This window comes from Maylandia zebra, linkage group LG12 (assembly GCF_041146795.1).
Source record: "Maylandia zebra isolate NMK-2024a linkage group LG12, Mzebra_GT3a, whole genome shotgun sequence".
NCBI classification, from domain to species: domain Eukaryota; kingdom Metazoa; phylum Chordata; class Actinopteri; order Cichliformes; family Cichlidae; genus Maylandia; species Maylandia zebra.
In genome coordinates, this window is record NC_135178.1 from 25195186 (window position 1) to 25216354 (window position 21169).

The 21169-nt window shown below is 40.6% G+C and overlaps 1 protein-coding gene across 1 annotated transcript in view; it reads right to left on the reverse strand.

Moving 5' to 3' along the window:
• Positions 1-1193: 1193 nt before the first annotated feature.
• Positions 1194-21169, reverse strand: part of pgm5 (phosphoglucomutase 5) — a 30620-nt gene continuing 10644 nt past the window's right edge. Inside the window, exons 7-11 of the mRNA XM_004547208.5 lie at positions 18276-18391; positions 14154-14289; positions 12636-12819; positions 6606-6743; positions 1194-1484 (exon numbers count right to left, since the gene is read on the reverse strand). Coding sequence (XP_004547265.1) covers positions 1395-1484; positions 6606-6743; positions 12636-12819; positions 14154-14289; positions 18276-18391 — 664 coding nt within the window. The 3' untranslated portion in view covers positions 1194-1394. The remainder of the gene's footprint in view (positions 1485-6605; positions 6744-12635; positions 12820-14153; positions 14290-18275; positions 18392-21169) is intronic.

Below are 21169 nucleotides of genomic sequence, written 5' to 3' on the forward strand. Positions count from 1 at the left end.
AAGGCCGGTCGAGCACAAACAGCAGCATTGCAGCTAACCCATTTTTATACACAATATAAAGAGGAAAAGAGTGGTTGCTGCCATTTTTTAAATTACACTATTGGTGGTATTTTTTGATGGTATTTTTTTTTTTCTAATCATGCTTTTGGCTATAATATGCTAAAGCTTAAACAATTTTAACTAAATTGTGTTTTTAGCAACTTGTCTAAAGTTGATAAAGTGCCCCCTATCCCCGTCCAGCTTAAGAAATAACACCTGATGCTATAAAACTGTTGTATGGGGCAATAACCTGCTATGGCTGGCTGGTAATGTCTGGCTGGCTGAGTGAACACATCCTTACGGATATCCACTGGCATATCCTCAACTGATAAAGACAGCAATCAGGCTGTTTATGAGTTCTGCGTGTCTCATTCAGGCCATATAAAGATCAGCCTTCTTCATTTTTTTGTCTCAACACAACAACTTCAACACACTTTATGCTTAAAAGCACGCTCTTTCCTCGAAAGAGCGTGCATTCATACACCTCCTGATATATGGTGTCAGCACAACAAAACACCCAAGGGCAACATATTTCACTAAGTCTGTTTTTTTCTTTTTGTCCTTAAAGCCATCTGACTAAATGAAAAGGACAAGAATTACACACAAATATTTTATTTGGATTAAAAAAAAAAAGAAATAATGAATTCAAACATGATCATACAACATTTTCAAATCCTAAATTAAAGAATAAAAGCTAAAACTCTGTTGAGAGTACATTTTTCTTTTTAACTTATGTAGGTTTGAAATATGACTGTGGTTACTTATCAAGTATTCATAGAAGAAATATGTTTTAATTTTATGGCTTTAATAAAGTTAACACATATTTATACCACAGTATGCCTTTATACTGTATGTATTATGGTGCAGTACTAGCCTCGGTTTAGGCAAATATGATGCAAATTTCAACTCATACATGCAAATTAATATTTAATTTTGTTTTAAAGTTTAAACAGAAGGTTAACTAAAGTGTTCAGATTTTTAAAAGGTCAAATAGTTGAATACATGCTGTGATAGGTTCGAGCAATCTGAAATGTGAGTTTGCACGCTCATAATCTGTTCGCTGTCGACCTTTTTTCATTATTTATCCACAACAATAATTACGCCTGCCACGTTGATCCACTAAATGGTAGTCGTCAATAAAGAACAGAGAACACTGTATGCGACTTTAACTTTATTTTTGAGAGACAAATGTCAGCGGTAAGCATCTGAGTCAAAAAAGAAATGAAAAATGAGGCTGAAACTACAGAGATATTTTAAAGATGAAACCAAGAAAGTAACAGGTGCTTTGAGGATATTTTTCATGTGTTTGCATATGAGTGTGAGTGTTTTTTGGTTGGTTGGTTTTTTTCACTTGCTCATGTGATTACATTTGGGCCACGGCGTCCTGTCCTCTCGTGAATGTTAGAGATCTTCAGGGCAATGGCAATGAGAGGACCCAGCACCACCTGAAGACAAAGCAAAGAGAGCTGAAGGCAGAGCTTCGAAACTCAATCAGACCTTTAAATCTTTCACATCCACACTAAGTTACTGTCGAGTTCTTGAGAATTTCGTGAGCTTTTTGGTCAGTTTTTCTGTGCGAGGTTGGCACATTATACTTATAGACATCACGTGTTAACAGATTCCAGAGCAGATAACCAAGTTAGACTTACGTAAGTCTAGACCTTTAAAACTGTTTCAACATCCGCATTAAGGGGATTTTATAGGAGCTTTAACTTGGTTATTCAACTGGTTCTTTTTTATTTTTACATTTAGAAAATGCATACAAAGTGAGCATGAGACAACAAATAATGACAACATCCCACAAACTTGACATTATGACTAACAGGTTTGCTGTTGGGTCAGTGTTAATTTGAACCCTTTACTGCACAGCAGTAGTAATGAAGGTGTTTGAGAGGCTGCTGAAGAACATCATCTCCTCCTCCATCCCAGACACCACAGATCCGCTGCAGTTCGCCTACAGATCCAACAGATCCACAGAGGATGCCATCGCCCACGTCCTACACACCACTCTCAGCCACGTGGACAAGAAACAGGGTAACTATGTTTGTTGATTACAGTTCAGCGTTTAACACAATAGTGCCCTGCAGACTGTTCACAAAGCTCAGGGATCTGGGACTTAACAGCCGTCTGTGTGCATGGGTGTTGGACTTCCCCACTGGCAGAACTCAGGTGGTGAGGGTGGGCAGGTGCGTCTCTAACAGCATCACCATCAACACAGGAGCACCTCAGGGATGTGTCCTCTCGCCACTGCTCTACTCCCTCTACACTTCAGACTGTGTGGCCACCCATGGCTCCAACACCATTGTGAAGTTTGCTGACGACACAGTGGTGTTGGGTGCCATCTCCAACAACGATGAGGCGGCCTACATGGATGAAGTGAAGAATCTGGCATCATGGTGCCAGGACAACCACCTCCAGCTGAACGTCGGCAAGACCAAGGAGCTGGTGGTGGACTTCAGAAGGGGTCAGCACAGAGACTACAAGCCCATTATCATCAATGGAGCTCCAGTGGAGAGGGTGCAGTCCTTCAAGTATCTTGGTGTCCACATCTCCTCAGACCTGACATGGGCTGCCCACATTCAGGTCCAGACCAAAAAGGCTAGGCAGCGCCTGTATCACCTACGACAACTGAGGAAGTTCAGGGTCTCTCCAAAGATCCTCAGGATTTTCTATACAGGCGCTGTGGAGAGCATCCTCACACAGAACATGACATCGTGGTTCGGGAACAGCTGTGTGAAGGACCAAAAAGCTCTCCAGAGAGTGATCCGTACAACAGAACGCTGCTGCAGGATTGTTCTCCCCCCGCTTCAGGACACCTACACCAGGAGATGCCGGACTAGAGCAGCGCAGATACTGAAGGACCCGTCCCATCCTGGCAACAAACTGTTCCAACTTCTGCAATCTGGTAGAAGGTTCCGCATCTTCCGGGCAAGGACAGAGAGACTCAAGAGGAGCTTCTATCCCCAAGCCATCCGTGCCCTAAACACACACACCCGCCCTCTCACATCATCTATAATTGACTGAGACAGGACTCTCTTCCAGACACTCTAAACCAAGGCACAATGTACATTTCAATTCCTTTAATTTTAAATATGTTTATATTGTCTATCCTGTAAAATAGTCAGATGTCTATTCATATTAATGTACAGAATTCACCTGCTTGCTGCTACTACTGCACATTCACCCAATGTATATACTATATATATATATATATAATGTTCTCCCCCCCATTTTTGCACATGTCGAGGAGCGTGTCAGGCTACATTTCACTGTGTGTTATACTTGCATAACTATGCATGTGACAAATAAAGAACCTTGAACCTTGAACCTTGGACCTTGAACCTTGAACAGTATTGTGTGATGGAAAACAACAGACATGTACAGGGCCGTGCAAAAGTCTTGAGACACCCCTCATTTCTTTATATTTTGGTTGAAAGTAGCCAAACCTTGTCTTTACAAAAATCCAGCAAGGACCTGAGAGATGCATCTGAGCCTTCAGCTGATCCATCTACTGCTCACTGAACCCTCATCAGAAATGGTCTCAGTGGAAGAGTGGCTGTCAAGAAGCCATTGTTAAGGAAGGGAAACAGGGAGATAAGGCTGAGGTATGCCAAATTACACACTGAATTTCAGCCAGATCTTGTCAAAATGCATGGAATTATAAATGCAGGAAAGTACAGAAAGATTTTAATCTATCACATAGTACCATGTGGAAAGCAACTGATAGACAACAAATGCATTTTTCAGCATGACATTGATCTGACATATACTCCCAGTCCGGTAAAAACATATGTGGATAGATAAACACACAGTAAAACACAATCAGTCATGGACTGGCCTCCCCAGAGCCTGAACTTCAATATTATTGACAAAGAACAAAAGAAAAACCAGCCAACATCCAAAAGAGAGTTTAAAGTGTCCTTCAAGATGCCTGGAGAACTATTCCTGAAGAAATTATAAGTACATCACTAAATCTATTTACCATTTTCTGGTGATCTCAAGACTTTTCCACAACACTCTACATTGTATGATATTCTCATCCCAAAACTGCTACATGCAAAAAAACATGTATTACACTGAAAGCACAGATTTTACTAAGGCTGCACACAAACATGTGGCTTTTTTTTTAGCTTGGCTGAGAATCTTGTATATAAAATCTGTCCCTCTAATCTAGCTGAGTAAGCATGGCGTGCAATCATGTATGTCGTCTCTGATAATTCATGCGCGCTGGGTAAGGGCCAGAATGATTAGATGTTGAATTTATGATCTAATGATGGATAATCCGAGGGTTCAGTGCAATGCCACAAATAACACATTTTTATTGGCTGAATAAACACAGCAGCTAAATCACAGTTCAGGTATGCTTATCGTAACAGCAGTTTAGCGAGGAGGATTTTCTATTTTCATGAATAAAAAGGGGGATGTAACATTGGGACATAACTTCATGCTGCCCTATACGTTTTGAATTACCGCACCTGCATTTTAATAATAAAAGACTAAAAAGTAATTCTCAAATACACACTTTGTTGCTTTTCTTTGCTTTTTTATGTGGCAAAGTCAGAATTGAAATGTCGTTAATCTGAACACACACACACACACACACACACACACACACACACACACACACACACACACACACACCACTCTAAATTGCGAAGGCATCTTTATAACTCCCGGGAGTGTTTAAAGTACACTACCTATCCCAAACATCCATAAACCTCGGATCAAAATTTAACCATACTTCATCAATTATTGTCTGAAGACGTGAGCTCAAGACAACAAGTGATGAAACCCTTAGACATTGTATCACTACAGAGTATTTACTCTGCTAATATGTAGTGAATTACAGTATGTCAGAAGTAACATGTAAACAATTAGTAAATAAACTGCAGCAGGAGTGTTTTCCCCTGTTCCCTGCTGAACAGCCGTCGAACCGTCTTCTGGCCTTTAGACTCAATTAAAAGTCGCGGCCCTGAATACTCAAAAACAAAACTGCCTGGGAGCAGGCGCTTGTAATCAGGCTGACTGATCAATGGTACACCGTGTGCTAGGTTTAAGATATTAAATAGAGTCTGTTTCTCAACTTCTAGATAACATATTCCAACATTATTCCTCTTGCAATCTGAGCCATAGGTTTTATTTCTGCTATAAACGTCACAAGTTTTGGAACGACTGCTTCATAATTATGTTAAAGGTTTTAAGGGACCCAGATAAATATGGACTCTTTTCATTCCTATTTTTGGGGTTCCACTTGTTCCTCTCTGCAGCACAAATATTTTTCCTTTACATCCCTGTTAAATTTCCTCCTCCTCCTCCTGGAAGTCATCTAATTCCCGCATCCAAGTCTTTGTTGCTTAAAGACATGATGTCAACTGGAAATAAGATGAATTTCACAGCCTCTGTTTTATCCCAAATTGGGATAAAACAGAGGCTGTGGTTATTGCTTATTTAAATTCTGTACCAACAATGACTGTATATTACTCCATTCATCTTGTGCATATATTTAATCTATGTTATTATGCTTACTTGCATACATAAGTTTGGACTTTATTTAAATGGTAAATGGCCTGTATTTGTATAGCGCTTTACTAGTCCCGAAGGACCCCAAAAGCGCTTTACACATTCAGTTATCCACCCATTCATGCACACATTCACACACTGGTGATGGCAAGCTACATTGTAGCCACAGCCGCCCTGGGGCGCACTGACAGAGGCGAGGCTGCCGGACACTGGCGGGCGCCACCGGGCCCTCTGACCACCACCAGTAGGCAACGGGTGAAGTGTCTTGCCCAAGGACACCATGACCGAGACTGTCGGAGCCAGGGCTCGAACCGGCAACCTTCCGATTACAAGACAAACTGCCAACTCTTGAACCACGATCGATTTAATTTTATGTTTGCTAAATCACAGACTTAAGTAGTAGTTTAGGAGTATATATGTATATAATTAAAGTTTTTAAACATTCAAATGATAGAATATCTCCTGTGTATCACACAGATACATATCATGCATTTAATATGTTGAAAAAGCTCATTATGAAGCATCATTTCTGCTACTGTGTGCCAACAAAGCTTTCCTGCGGTGGTAAAACTGGCTAAAGATGACATAATAATGCTAAATTAATAATGTTGGAAGAATTTACAAATGGCAAACAAATGGCCACACCATAGTTCAAGATAAGGATAGTACTTCTATACAGTCCTCTATTTTCTTTGGATCGTGATTTGGGTGGAGCCCATCCTGGCTGTCATGGGGAAAGAGGTGGGTACACCCTGGGATAGTCACAGTCTATCTCAGGGGAAAACACAGAGAGACAAGCACACATTCTCACATCCATGTCTTCGGACAATTAACCTCACATGCACCTTTATTGAACCCAGAGGGAAACTAAAACACAGAAAGGCCCCAGAGCCAGACAAAGAGGTTCAAATGTTCAACCTTGGCTAGATGCCATTCCTGAAGGGATTTAGGACAGGATTTTTCCACTGAAAGGTGAGAAGTAATTGATATAAGCACAAATGTCACAAAAAGAAGGTACATAAACACCATCAAACCCATCTGCGTACCTGTGTCTCTCTGTTGTGTCTCTCCGGGTCTCTCTCAAAGCTCTCAGCATAAATGCGAATGGTGGACCCCATCCCTCCGCCGCTCCCGCTCATTCGAAACACCAGGCGGGACGCATCATTAAAGATAATCCTCAAACCCTGGAAACAAAAAAAAAATTTGTTTTCTTAATTTTTATCAATTGACTTTTGTCTACTTTTTCATTAACTTACTATTCTCTTTCTCTTTTAAATATTAAAAATTATATAAACATATTTTTTTAAACACAAGTAAATGGCTAAAAGTAAAAGACAAATAAATGGTCATGTATTTGAGTGGATAGGATAAAAAAATCAAAAATCATTTGAATGCACAAATTCAGTGTGACTTTACAGCACACAAAAGTACAAATCTTGTATCATCAGACCTCTGTTAAAACATTCAGTCCTGTAATTAGTGATGCAGTAAAGGCAAACATCCGCTAGATGTCACTGTTACTGTGTGTTTTGTTGGCGCATGATTCAAACTGTACTCTTGATGCATGCAGCGCACTCACATTCCTAATGATGTTGGCTATAAAGTTGCATAAGGTTATAACTACAGCTGCACTTTCCAAGAATCTCCTGACTCTTACAGCAGATAACATTCTCGCTAAGGTTCATAACTGAACTCTGTGTGTGACTCTTCAAACTTAATCCCAGGATATCACTGCATTGGGACCAATCAAATATATCTCCTGCTGACTGACGTAAGGAAGAAACTTTTCGACTAATGCATCTGTAACAGCGCTTATCTGTCCTGAATTCCACAGTCTCTCCTTCATTATTCGATTAGAGTACAAGAGTTCAAGGGAGGTGACGGCAACATGTTATGAGAAAAAACAGGACTCCAAACTGTATTGTCAAAGTATCCCCACCTCAGGCGTTAAGCTGTACTAGATGTCTCGATACTGACAAATGTTATTGCAACTATAGTAAACAAAAGTTTTGTATAGTAGTAAAAGTCAAGTGGATGCACTGTCCCAGTTCCAAAGCAGCCAGTCTCAGACAAATGGCTGTGAGCCTATTAGTTAACTGTGGCTCAGCATTATTGTTTACAGAACACAGTACTAAATGGAAATATCTGAACCACTCTGGGAATGAAGGATAAAATGCCAGAGTCCAGGTGAAGAGAGACGGCGATAATCAGAGACGTCCGTCCAGCTGTCTGTCTCTCTATCTGTGAGTCTGTCAACTCACTAACAATAGAGTGGCAGTTATCAGAAGGCTGACTAATGCTTGTTAAAAACACTTGCCAATGCAGAGCTCAGAGGCCCCGAGTGGAGCACATACCAGCCATAACTCATGTGTGTCGTGCATGTGTGTTCATCTTTATTCATCTATCAATCCATTTGTTCATCTACCAGCCTAAAGGTGCTTAGAGATTTTGGAGAGGTCTTTGTCTGAGCCTCCCTCCCACCTTCCAGCATCCATGCCAACTGCTGTTCCTCTGCAACTGTGTGGAATTATTCATGGATTAATGTTGGTGTGGAAATGTGGGGAAAGAAAGCACAGAGCAATAAAGTCCCACTAACACAAGAGGGGAAACAAGTCATGGCTCTTCATTTGCATTTTGATTTCACACATGAAATGAGCTGCAGCAGAGAATATCTACACGAGTCAGCACTGACCATCGTAATCAACTGCTTCTTATAAACACATTAGGATTTTTTAAATTTACCTTCGCCTCATATGTCTATTGTAGTTATTGAAACAGTTCAGTGAAGTTAGGATGTCCTGTTGTCAGTTCCAATGCGATAAATCAGCATACATTACCATATTGCCAGGGCCATATGGGCTATAATATAAGGGCAAGTAATAGTGAACGAAACCGAGTAGTCTTCAGGAATAGTTCCCTAGACTTGTTGAGGGACATCAGCCCTCTTATTTTGATGCTGGCTGCCTTTTGTTCTGCTCTTTGTCAAGATGACCCTGCACTGCTTTAGTATTGTTGAGACTCTGAGGAGGCCAATCCATGACTGACAGTGTTCCACTATCTGTTTTTCTATCCTGCATAGGAAGTGTCTTTGAGATCAGTGCCGAAAAGTCAAGCTGTTGCTAAACTGATGCCTTCTTCCTGGCATTACACGGTAAATCAGAATCTTATAGTACTTTTGTGTATTCATAATCCCATCAGTTTTGACAAGATCCTCAACACCACTCACTGAATTACAGCCTGAAACCATGACAGAGCGTCCACCATGTTTTACAGGTGGGTATAGACACTCACTGTTTACCTCTTACCTCTCTGACCTCCACTGACAACAATGTGAACCAAAAATTTGTATCCATCACTCTATAATCCCTGTTGCCACTAATTTTCAATCAAATTCTCATGTAATTTATCTCAGTCTTTTCTCCCTGCTTCCTTTCTTTAAAGATGGCTTCTTCCCAGCCATCCTTCCACTGAGACCATTTCTGATGAGGCTTCAGTGAACAGCAGATGCATCAGCTTAAGGATCGAATGACCCTCTAAGGTCCTTTGTCAGAATTTCTGCCTATTTCTTAAGGATGTGATCTTCAGATACTGTTTATCTGCTGTAGATCATTTTTCACGCCTGGCAGTTCTTCTTTGTTCCTCCATTTATCTATTTTCCTCAGATTTTTTTAAGAACACGGTCTGGCTTTTTAAGGATGAAATATGTCAAGTTTCTAATAGTCCTTTTAGAATCACCTTGTAAGTGCAAAATTATGATTTCATGCCTATGAAACTGTGGCATTTCTTAATAGATTCGACTAAACAAATGGGGGAAAAAATCATCTGTTTTTCAAGACAAAGCATGAAAATAATAAAGATCTATTGCACAAAACCACTTTTTAAAAAGATAAAAAAAAGATTAAAGATAAAAAACAAAAAAAAGATAAAATAATAAAATAAAGACAATGCCTTTACACAGAACTGTAGATCAGACTTGATCCTAAAAAGTCTGTCTATCTACACTCTCCCGAGTGTAAGTGCTTGAAACGTGTGCCTAACAGCGGACATCTTAGAACAAAAACATTTGTGTTACTACAGCCCTGCTTTCCACACTCTGAGGCACTTACAGTCAAAAAGCCATCAAGACACTGCTAATTCTATAGCTATCTTAAGAGATACAGCCACAGCCAGCCTTAGCTAAAGATACAATCAAAGTCATTCTTTTAATGAGCTGTCATCTTTATCATTTAGTCATTAGCTATTAGGTAAAGCAACATTTGATCAAATTCAGTCATAGATTAAAAAAAATTACCACAAACATAAAGAAGACAAGTTTCTTACTCGTTTAATAGAAACCTTCGCTTCTTTTTGTTGGTATATATTTTTTACTAAACAAATTTCGCATAATACCAAATTATCCAAAAGGCAGTATCTACATTTAGCGCACAAGTTGTTCCATCATCTGATATGCAGACGACGTGGAATGAATTCAGTAGCCAGCTACAAAAGGCCGCGATGCCACTGCTGTGTAAATCCCCCAAGCTTTGTCTTGTGTATTTGTGTATCGTGTTTGAGTGTGTTTGCGTCTCTCGTGTGCCAGCTCTTCCCCCTTCAAACACACTTGCAATGGAGAGACTGCAAAGTGAGACGACAGCTGATATAATTCTGTCCTGGGAGGAATGTGTGTTGTAATAACATTCACTGGGGCGACTGGGATGCTGAGGATTTATCAGTATTTTGGGGTGACTGACTAAAAAGCTGTTGGCCTGCTGTATCCATGGTGACACAGTGGAATAGTCACAGCAGGATAACAAAAGACTCCTTCACGGCGTTAAGATATACAAGGTGAAGCCGGTGGTCAGAGTGGAAAACACAAGTGCGAACAAGGATCGGGAGTGGAAGGGTACGCATGTGTTCACGCTTACGCTCATGGACAACTGGACGGATGTACACACCAAAATGCACAATGTGTGTGTGTTTGTGTGTTTGTGAGGTGGGGCGGAAGCTAAGAAGTGTTGACAAATTTCCACAAATTTCTGGGCAGGAAAGAGAAGTCAGCTGGGTGAAAGTCACAGACACAAAGAAGAAGAAAGAAGGGAAGGAAGGTTGCATTAACCTAGCGAGTTATCGGTGTTTGTAGTGATACATGATGTATGTTATGTGCGTGTATGCATATGTTTATAATTTCAAAAGGAAGATAGACTGTCATGTCCAAACATGGAGCCTTGCTGATCAGACAGCACTGAAGCTTAGTGGGTGGTCTGGCTTACACCAGGCTGAGTACATGTATGTGAACAAAGGGAAGAGAGAGTGTGTGACCTGATGTGAAGCAGCTTTTCAGTCACTTTTCTAATGCAATGCAATTCGATGTTGGGTTGAACAAACAGGTTTGCGGCTTTTGGTTGGTCAACTTATTGTCAATCTCAGTTTAAGGTAACCAGTCTGGAGAATGGAACCAATAAATGACTTCAAAGTTGTTCTGGTTGTTTTTAATCTAATTGAGACCATGACAGAAACGACTATATTCTGCTGCATTCTACACAACGTCTGCTCTTTGCAAGCATCTGCACGCACAGCATGCTGACACCAAGCCAGTGAAGAATCCAACACTTAAGTGATGTAAACAGTAGTGTCATGAAGCACTTTCTCTAGCGAGTAATTAAGTAATGCGCTGTGCTACGAGTGATGTGTAGTACTTTACTAAAACAATTACAACTCAACAGAAACAGCAGGTTCAAGAGATAAGTAAAGCAAACACTAATAGCACCCAGCTTCTAAGAGTAACTCTAGCCTGAGTGGCAACTATTTAAAACAATCTTTTTTGCACTTTTTTGCACAAAAGGATCTACTGATCTGTCTTGTTACAGCTTAAGGTCCTTCTATGCTAAATTAATGTGTCGGTTCATGCTATGCTGATTGGTTTACAGGTGAGTTGGGACAGGGAAGGGGTGTGACTTATGTTTCCTGGTTTCGTTTTCTCCCGCTCTTTACTTTTTCTGTATTTCTAATTTAAGTTGTATTGTTTGTTATGTGGTCCCTTTTAGGTCCTTGTCTCTGTGTCCTTCCCTCAGAATCTCCCAGGTAAGTCAGTCTTGTCCTCATGTTTGTTTGCCTGTCAGTCTCCTAGTTTAGTTGCCTGTTTTCCCAGTCGTTTCTCTGTGTGTCTCTCTCGTCCCTCGCTCTCTCGTCTTTCATGTAGTAGTCAGTTTGAGTCTTATTGTGTGCTTCTTGTGCTTCCTGTTTTATTTTGACAGTCTCTTGTCCTGTGTCTGTCGTGAACTCCTTCTTGCTGTGTGTCCTGAGCGTTGTGATAATTCTCTGTATGTCGGTTTAGTGTCTGCCCTTAGCCTTCTCAGTTTTGTTATGTATCTATAAATTCAGCAATAAAGATTTCGTTAAGTTCAGTCTTGCCTGTGAGTCTGCACTTTGGGTCCAGTCCTGCCTGCCTCACACAGCGTCACCTGACATGTTGTTCTCCGTTGTTGAAGCGGGTCCTGAGATTAGCTGAGTGGGATTTGTCACAATGTAAAACACCTAGCCAGTTAGCCAGGGCTTTTTAAACTCTGCCTTCCTGTTGACCTGTGCTCCCTTCACCTGTAGTGATGCCTGTGTCGTCACCATGTTCAGTTTTGCACTACATGCATTTCACATTTGTCAGAACATCCAGCATTGGCTGCTTTGGTGGGCCACAATAAGATAAGAAACACTTTATTTATCCCATATTTGGGAAATTCTTGAAGAATTTTTTTCCCTTGTGTGCAATTTATAAATTGGTCTTGGGATTCCCTCCTAGTGTGTAATTAACCTTATATGGTACGGTGGTGGCACTGTGGGAGCTGAACGGAAGCTGACGTTTAATTTGTTGTAAAAAAAAAATTCCTTTTTCAGGGTGCTTATGCTGGCAGCTGGCCTTTGTTCTGCAGCTGGACGATCGAAGTCAAGAGCTGCACCACAGTAGACACCGTATCTACTGGAGTGTTTCCCATGGTGGGCTGTATATTCCCATTTGGGCTTCTTTGGGTCAGAGCTGTAGTGTGAATGGCCAAATAATAACGTGTCATGCAACATCCTGCTGTTACAGCCTTCCTTACACTGACCTGGTTTCGAGCCACTGTTCCATCCACAGGGTCAATGTACTCGAAGTTGTCAGCCTTCTCCACGCTGTACATGTGGTCCCCTACAGCAAACTTCTGGCTGGTGAATGCTTTGTCTGAGATTACTGCCTCCAGATCTCTCATTAGGTAAAAGGCTGCACGTGGGTCCAGACCTTCATAGTCAAACCTGACAATCATAAGATGCACACAAGATTTATGAACACACGTAAGACTCAATGAGGTCATGAAAGCAGAAAAGGGAGAGTTTGCTTATGTTAGGTACGTTCAGTTTTCTTGCCGCATCATCTTACTTATGTTACCGAAAAGGGCTCTAAATTGCAAGAGATGTACCACAGAGATTCTGGGGACACGTCTTGTATAACCTGTCCATCTACTTTATGTGTTGTGGGAAACAAGCATCAGTTTAGAGAAGCTCTCTGTGGGAACATAAAAACTACTGCAGCTATCAGTGGGAAGACTGACTGTGGCAGCTATCTGTGCCTCTCACAGGGGAGAAGTTAAAATAAGAACGAGTGAGAAGGACTGGAGGGAGGGGGGTGGATTAAGGTGAAAGCCAGCGAGGCATATGCGGGGTCGGTAAGGACTAAGACGAGGTGAAGAGAAGTTATTACTGAAGTTAGTCAGCATGTATTCACACAATCATGATGAAGGTTCTGACGAAAACTAGTAAACGAGTGAGAAAAGATTTGAGGTAACCACACGGCATTAGCTTGTAGGCTATTTTGGATGTGTGACAATCACAGTGACGTTGTAGGATCAAGTGAATAAGGTTTCAGTCACACCAGCTTAGAGGCCAGTCGGTGATCATCTATCAACCACTCATCGTGGGCTGTCCGTAGTCTGAATGGAAGTTACAGGCTTGCCTACAAACACCATCCAGCTACTTTTTGAGCTGCTGTGAAACTGTAAAAATGCAACACAAACTGGAAACAGGAACCATTAACTTTCAAAGTAAAAGATTCTTGAACAACTTTTGCTTTGAAGGCAAATCGTCTCTATTTCTGTGTCACACTTTGTCAAGTTTTACTACAGCTTGGCTAGAAGTTTACGAGTATTGAAAACCAAACATGAAAATGCTTGTGGCTACCAGTGCGGCCCCCTAGCCTTCTAGTAGATGCACATGTGTTATCAATTTCAAAATCCTAGGTGACTCGCTCTGAGAAATTGCATTCATAAGATTTTCAGAAAAACTGACCTCTGACCTCTTAAGGTTGAGATGACTGAGATTCAAACTGACCCCTGAGTTTTAGTACATGCACCTGTTTGCATGGTATAATTTTGAAAATGATATATCGTCTCATTTTGAAGTTATCGCATTGACAACAATACCACATCACCCTCCAGGAGCCAGTATCAACTACTTGGGAATAAGCCTTTTTTAATAGCAACGTGTGGTTGCATCGCACCATAATATAGCGGATGAATCTCGAGCAATGTGCACATGACGTCACATGAGAAACCTCAATAGATACACAATGTTTTGATTACTTAGCTGTTTACCTGCAGAAGTAGTTACGCCCAAACCTGGCCCAGTGTTCTCTGACAATCTGCTCAACGCCTTGTTTCTTGGCTGCCATAATGGACAACCACACCAACACGGACCACAAACCGTCCTTCTCACGAATGTGGTCAGAACCTGGAAGAGAAGGAAAACGTGCAAAATTCAACATCTCTGTGTAAACTTCTCTTAGTTATTGGGGCTAAACTTCCATAAAAATCTGCAGTGGAGCTAAATGTGGCCTCATGCAAGACATTGAAGGTTATTTTAATTTTGGAAATTATGATTAGCCCTTTAGCTCAGTGTAACACAAACATTAGAAACAAGGATAAGCAGTTAGCATGGGTCTGTATAAGAAGTTGTTTATACTTTCTGCACTGTTGCTTACATGGTAGCGCAGGTGGTCTACCAAGCTGAAGTTTGGCATATTTGTCACCAGCTCCTCCAGTATACGTTTCAAATTATCTTTGGACAAGATGCTGAATCTCAGTCTCAAGGTATAGATAAAAGTGCTATATGAATAGGTTTCTATGATTAGGTGAATGAGCTTTGCAGTAGAATGTAAGGCTCAAATTCAGTAGAAAAGCCCTACATAAGTACCATTACCTAGCACAGGACTTCCACTAAATCCAGATATACGGTACCAAGGTAGGAAAAACATGTTAGTTTGGAGTTAAGCTAGCTATTTTATCTAGCTTCTCATTTTTTATAACACCTCAGCTAACCATCTCCTACTAATAGCTGCATGTTCGACTTGATTTTACTATCTGAATCTTGTTACAGTAACAATGAATTAAAATTATGAACTGTTACTTTATCAAAGAAAGGGAACAATACTTTCACCTGCAGTTTAACTAAAGGGAATGTTTATTGTATTGACCAATTATTAATGTAACTGTATAATGGTGGGTTAATTTTAATCTACAACATTCAACTGAATTCATTCACAGATCCAATTCGCAACAGTTGCCTCGGGCTCTTGGAAACGTACAAAAAGTTGCAACACAAACAATCTTTCCTGCCAGCCCAGAGCAAACATAAACTCAAACAGAGGAGCGCATCACACCCACAGTCTCCTTCACTGGGGAGCTTTCGCTCTGTTCTCAGAGACAGCTGCACTGTAAAGGTATGTGTTGAGGTTAAGCATGTGTTACATTCCCCTGCTTGAGCTTTAAATGGAAAGTGAGCTGTTATTTTAAGCTGGATTTATATATATTTTATAAATCGGAAAGAAAATAAAAACTAAAAAGCAGTACTGTGTCTGTTTTACTATTCCTCTCAACATCTACACTAAAAATAAGAACCTAAAGCTTTATGTCCGGCACATTAGGAAACTGGCAGTTGTTATTGTTAAGTCCCTGCCTCATTCTCTGTGTCTTTGTCATTCATCTTAACAGAAAAGGTGGCGGAGATTGACACCTAATAAAAGACATCTAATATCTATGTCAACAAAGCTTAACCTGATGTGCCTTTGTTTTCAAAGTGACACCAATAAAACCCACAAAGTTTGACATAGCTCTCTAAATTAGCACTGTTCTTGCTGCGTGTCTCAGAGAGAGCAAGAGTGGTGTGCAGCTCTGATGATTTACTATCCAGGGCTCCCTCTGAGCTTTTTTGCCTTACATGGATAGATAACGAGTAAGCTCCCATAGTCCTCTCAGAGTCTCAGCTCCTTCCCTTTCTCTCCTCCTTCTCGATACTTCTCATATTTGGATTTGCTCGCCATCTTCTCCTCCGTTTGCAACAATCATGGGTCTTTTCTCTTCTGTTCACACCCACTGGCGTGTTTCTTTTTACTTCAAGTTATAAAATGTTAAATGTGTCCTCTCTAGTGAATACAAAGGGTTGAGTAGTTGAAAGAAAAAGAAGCAGAGGAAGTCACAAGGAATTAGAGAACAACGACTAAACTTTGGGTGAGGTTCGGACTGTAGCAAGAGGGACACGCATCTAAAATGCAAGCCTATACATGTCTGTATTTTTATGAATTGTTTATACTTTCCGGCGTGAGTGCGTGTCTGCATTAGTATTCACAAAACGCTACCACTGGAGGAGTGTCGGTTTGTTGCCGTGATTCAGGGAGCCCCTGTCTCCTTTTATAGCAGAAGAATGGGGATTATTTACACATGCAGTCAGGGTCACAGCCCTCTCATCTATTAGTTGACTCTGAATGGAGCTATGAGCAGGCAGGATGCACTGCTTATACACGTAGACCTCGAACAGACTGGAAGAGAACGGAATAGGGAAATTTTCACCTTTAAAGGAAAATGATGATTTGATAAATAGTTGAATGTTCTTTTTTTGTTTGTTTCCTTTTAAGCAATCTCATCAGTCATCAATATTATTACACACAGCACACTAGTTACTAAAGAGCTGGAAGGAATGAACCAAGCAGGAATGATGCCAACACAGTGGCAGAAACTGCAGTTCCTGTAATGTCCACTTGAGTGCTTCAATCCCACAGACGCCCATGTTTAGATCAGAATCAGAATCCGAATACTTTATTAACCCCTAAGGAAATGATGTGGCCACGGTTGCTCCAAGACAATAGGAACAATAAAAAGTGAAAAGATAAGAAATAAACATGTTTATAACCAGCAAAAAATAAAAATAAAATTACAGTTGTGACAACTGGAGTCACATTATAAATCATGTTTTTTACCCAGGGTTATTAGATGATATTATTCCAGCTCTCATACAAATAGATCACCTATTCTTAGAGGTGACAGGTCGGTAGTGTTTTGTCTTTTGGTTGCATCCCAGCAAGCAAAGTAGTTCCAAAATAAAAGCTTAACCATGGTCGCCGAGGTTACCACGACATCAGTTGGAGGTATCACTCAAACGTCGTCAGGATGTCCTCGTTAGACTTCCTATCAAGAGAACTTTTGCAGTTTGAGTCCACCTGCTGTCACACTGAGGATTTGATTTTACATTAGAATGAAAACATTCCTGAGTTTTTAATAGGGACACTGTGAACAAAGAGGGGACGACTGTAAGAGTCCGATTTGTTAAAGTTACCAAGCGACAAATTAACTTGAATTTAAAAGGGCAAAACCATAAATAGCTTAAAAGTGTTACAGTAGTAACTAATATACAGGAATACTTGATAAACCGTTTGCAAGCCATATTAGTTGTCCTTTTAAAAAACAAAAAAAAAAACAAAGACAAATCTATTTAATTTCTTCTTTACAATAATCTGATCTATGTTTCTAACTTTGTGACATGCGTCCATCTATGGTTCAGTTTTTGACGTCGTACCCCGACCAGTTTTGACCAGGGAGATTCTGGTCTTCAACCATGTTTGCTGGGATGCTAAGGAATGAGCTGTTGAGCTGATGGGGTTGTTATGGCTCAGGAGGGGGAGTTGGTCGTCTACCAGTCAGAAGGTTAGTAGATTGGGTTCGTCAGTCTGCATGTTGAATTATCCTTGAGCAAGCTACTGAACCATGAATCCCGCGATGCATCAGTCGGATTGGCCAAAATGCCAAAAAATTAAAAAATATCGTCTTTAAAAATAACACTTACAAACAAAACAATAGAGCAAGAAATATTACGAACCAGATGACCATAAAGCTTTTAAACAAACCCTAGCATTATAAATATTAACTGACTTGACTTACTTAAAAATGTAAATGTGCAAAGTAATAACGTGTCACGTGTCTTACCCTGTTAGGCTGGATTTTGTTGACTTCTTACAGCTCAGCTTTTTTGGCAAACTTAGACTATAATAGTAGCCGATTGGCAGACAAAAGTAGCAAAAAAGACCAAAATCGTAGGGAAAAATGTAAAGGTTTTTTTTGTGGTGGTGGTGGTGACTGTTTCAGCAAGTTCTTGCTGCACATTTAGCAGCAGCAGCTGCTGGCCACTGCAGTCCTCTAGTGACAGCTTTGTTTGCAGGCACCAGTTGTTGCTGAGGGGAAAGGATGCACATACTCCCACTCACATTTTCAAAGATAGTCCGGGGATTTGAATGAGCGATCCTCTTTTCACAATCTAACCAGCTGATCCTGCCTTGCATTTGCATTCAGTAGAGATCTGTACTCATAATATTCAGCAATTTCAAATCTCTCTTTATAAAGGCAGTGCTTTTTTCTGTTTGGATAGTAAGTGAATGTGCTAGGTCATACCTGTCCCAAAGCTTTCCTCCCCACAGACGGAACAACGCCCAGAATCCATCAGGTTCCCGAAGTATCTCCAGCCTGTGGGAGTCTCATACAAGGCCAGTTTCATTGCTTTGGCAACCCTACAAACACGCAGAGGAGAAAAGTCAGAAAAACTGCCTGTACACGCGATGTATTTGCTCACATACACACAATATATTCATCTAATATCTAATAAAATCTAACATCTAACATCCCAGGTCTGATGTAGAAACTAGCTTACACACAAAAACTCTGACCTTTGAAATAAAACAAACCAAATGCTGTATGACAAGCGCAATCTGCCAGCAGCTCATCCAATAACTTAATAAGGCAAAGGGAGCAGGAACAAAGTGAGTTAACCTTTTAGTTCATGTTTACTTAGAACCTCAGCCGTGTGCTAGCATAGCGAGAGGAGAAGATGGAGTGCGTGTGCGCGTGAGTGTGTCTGTGTGTGTGAATACATGTGTATGTTGGGGTCACGTGGAGGGGAAAAAAGATGCCAACAGTTCAATATGTGGGAGGAAAGGGAGTGCAAAGAGCCAAAGTGGAAAAGAGCAAAGAGAAAGTCTAATAAAAGTTCCCAGTTGCAGATTACAAAATAGAGAGTAACTAATCGATTTACTGGAACTGCAGTGATGCGATAAGAAGAAAAATGCACACTTTATGGTAAATGGATCAGTACTTATACACTGCTTTTCTACTCAGTTTGAGCACCCAAAGCACTTTCTGCTAGACATTCATACAGCACTTTAAACTCATGGTTCAGCATCTTACCAGAGGATGCGTTACCACTCAGACTGGGGGGAGGGCGGGGATCGACACACTGACACTGACTTTTGATTGGTACTTGAGCCTTGAGCTTTCATTCGACCATTTCCGCAACTTTTGGTTTTACGGCCAACAAATGTTTTTGTTTGTTAGCAGGATTAAGACAATTTAATATTTGCGTTCTTGCTTACAGCTTGATATAACTATCGCTTGAAGAAAAGGTTCGGTCTTTGATCCTATTAGAAAAGTTACCAGCTCAAGCCTGCTTAGTTTAGTTTTAGTTTTAATGTTTGGTTTGCAACAAACATCTCCACAGCAATCATTGCATAATATATAAACACTTTACAGGAGAAGTCTAAAAACTGCAGAACCAAATATTTCAACCAACAAAACAGATTTTGCAGCCAAGGGAACAAATACATGGATACCAGCATCTCAAATGCTCGTACTGTGGGATGTGGTGAGAGTTCATGGTGCAATACTATAAATGTGAATATGGGTGAGTTTCAAAATTTTTAAGTGGTTTTATACATATACACATGCATAAAACCCCCAGTGCCCTCCGCAGCTGTTTACAAGAGGATGGGATAAATGACCAAATAAGAGTAAACCAGCTTTATTCCCCCACCCTGGGGAAGAAAGTACTGGAATGGAAAGACTGGCATTCCTAAAAGAAAACAGGAACTCTGAACTTCTGACGAGCATTTGATGTTTTGAACGGCACGTCCACGGCCAACATAAGCACTGACACTGACTGTAGCAGTGCTCGGCTTTCATGCAACGTTGCAAAAATGTAGCGTCCGAACAATGTGAGAATAAAGCAAATCGTGCTTTCTCAAGTTTGATGATTGCACCAACAGAGCTTTGCACACACACCCATGCATAGCATTCACATCCATACATCCTCAGGGATAAAGCACAAACAAGAACAGGTTTTAAGATCAAATTTCCAGTTCCACTAAAAGACAACTTCTTGAACACACAGTGCTAGAATGACTGTACAAGTGCATTTAAACAGATATAATAAAATGTCTCAGGATAACCGGGATGTTGGATTCTTCTGACGAGATTTAAAAAAATTTTTTTTTTAAAAAAAAACCTGGCAGATTAATACGTCTGGAGACACAAGGAATGAAATTGGAAGGCCTATTTAGAGCTGCAATCCCCTCGTGTGTAGGTGTGAGCCGTAAACTGTAATGCTCTCCAGTCAAAGTTCATTTTCTCACACTAGTGTTGACAATTTACAGGCAAGGAATCTAAAGTCGGTCACATAATATACAGTATTTTTAAATGGTTAGTATCAATCAATTATTAGCTATATTATCCTTCCCTGTGAATACCTTCTTTAGGGTATTAAGGAAGTTCTATTTTTGGATGTTGATTATTTTGATGTTTACTGTCTGTGTTTTACTTACATTTAATCTTCTAATATACATGAAGCGATGAGCAAGTCCAGCCTTGCATGTATGAACAAAGCTAAATAACTTCATTCTAGGATGTGACAACACTGAGCTGCAGTTGAGGAAAGTTAGAGCAGGTCTGTCTTGAATGGTTTGGAAGCTCTGCTCCGACAAGATTAGAGCTGGAAAGAAATTTCATAACTGAGCAGGTAGGAGGTATGTCCACTTTCCTTCATCTCAACTCTCTGGAACCTCTGTTGCACACACGCTTACAATATGACCCACACTAAGTAACCTTTATCTTGCACCTCAGTAAATCCCAGCGGAGGGGGAAGGTACAATGAGTGAAGATGTTTCTCTACATCCGTGAAGTAAAATAAGGCCAGCTTTTGGCTTTGGCTTGACATTTTACCAAACATAGCCTTCAGCACCCTCACGCCTCAGTTTGGATTTAGGGCTCAGGCTAAAAGAGCAGCAATGCCGGAGCATTACTTGAGCTTGACCCGAACCAATAACCCTTAGTAGTCAAAGCAGAAATGCAATGTTAATTGCTGATAATGCTGCCACGGAACTCAACGCTGAACTTCTTTTTCTTCTTCTTTACGCTGCTCTCTTCAGGGGGCACCACAGCAGATCATTTGCTTCCATATCCCTATCCTTAGCAATCACACATTCTTCTCTGTGATCTTATTCTTCTCCTCCTGTCGACAT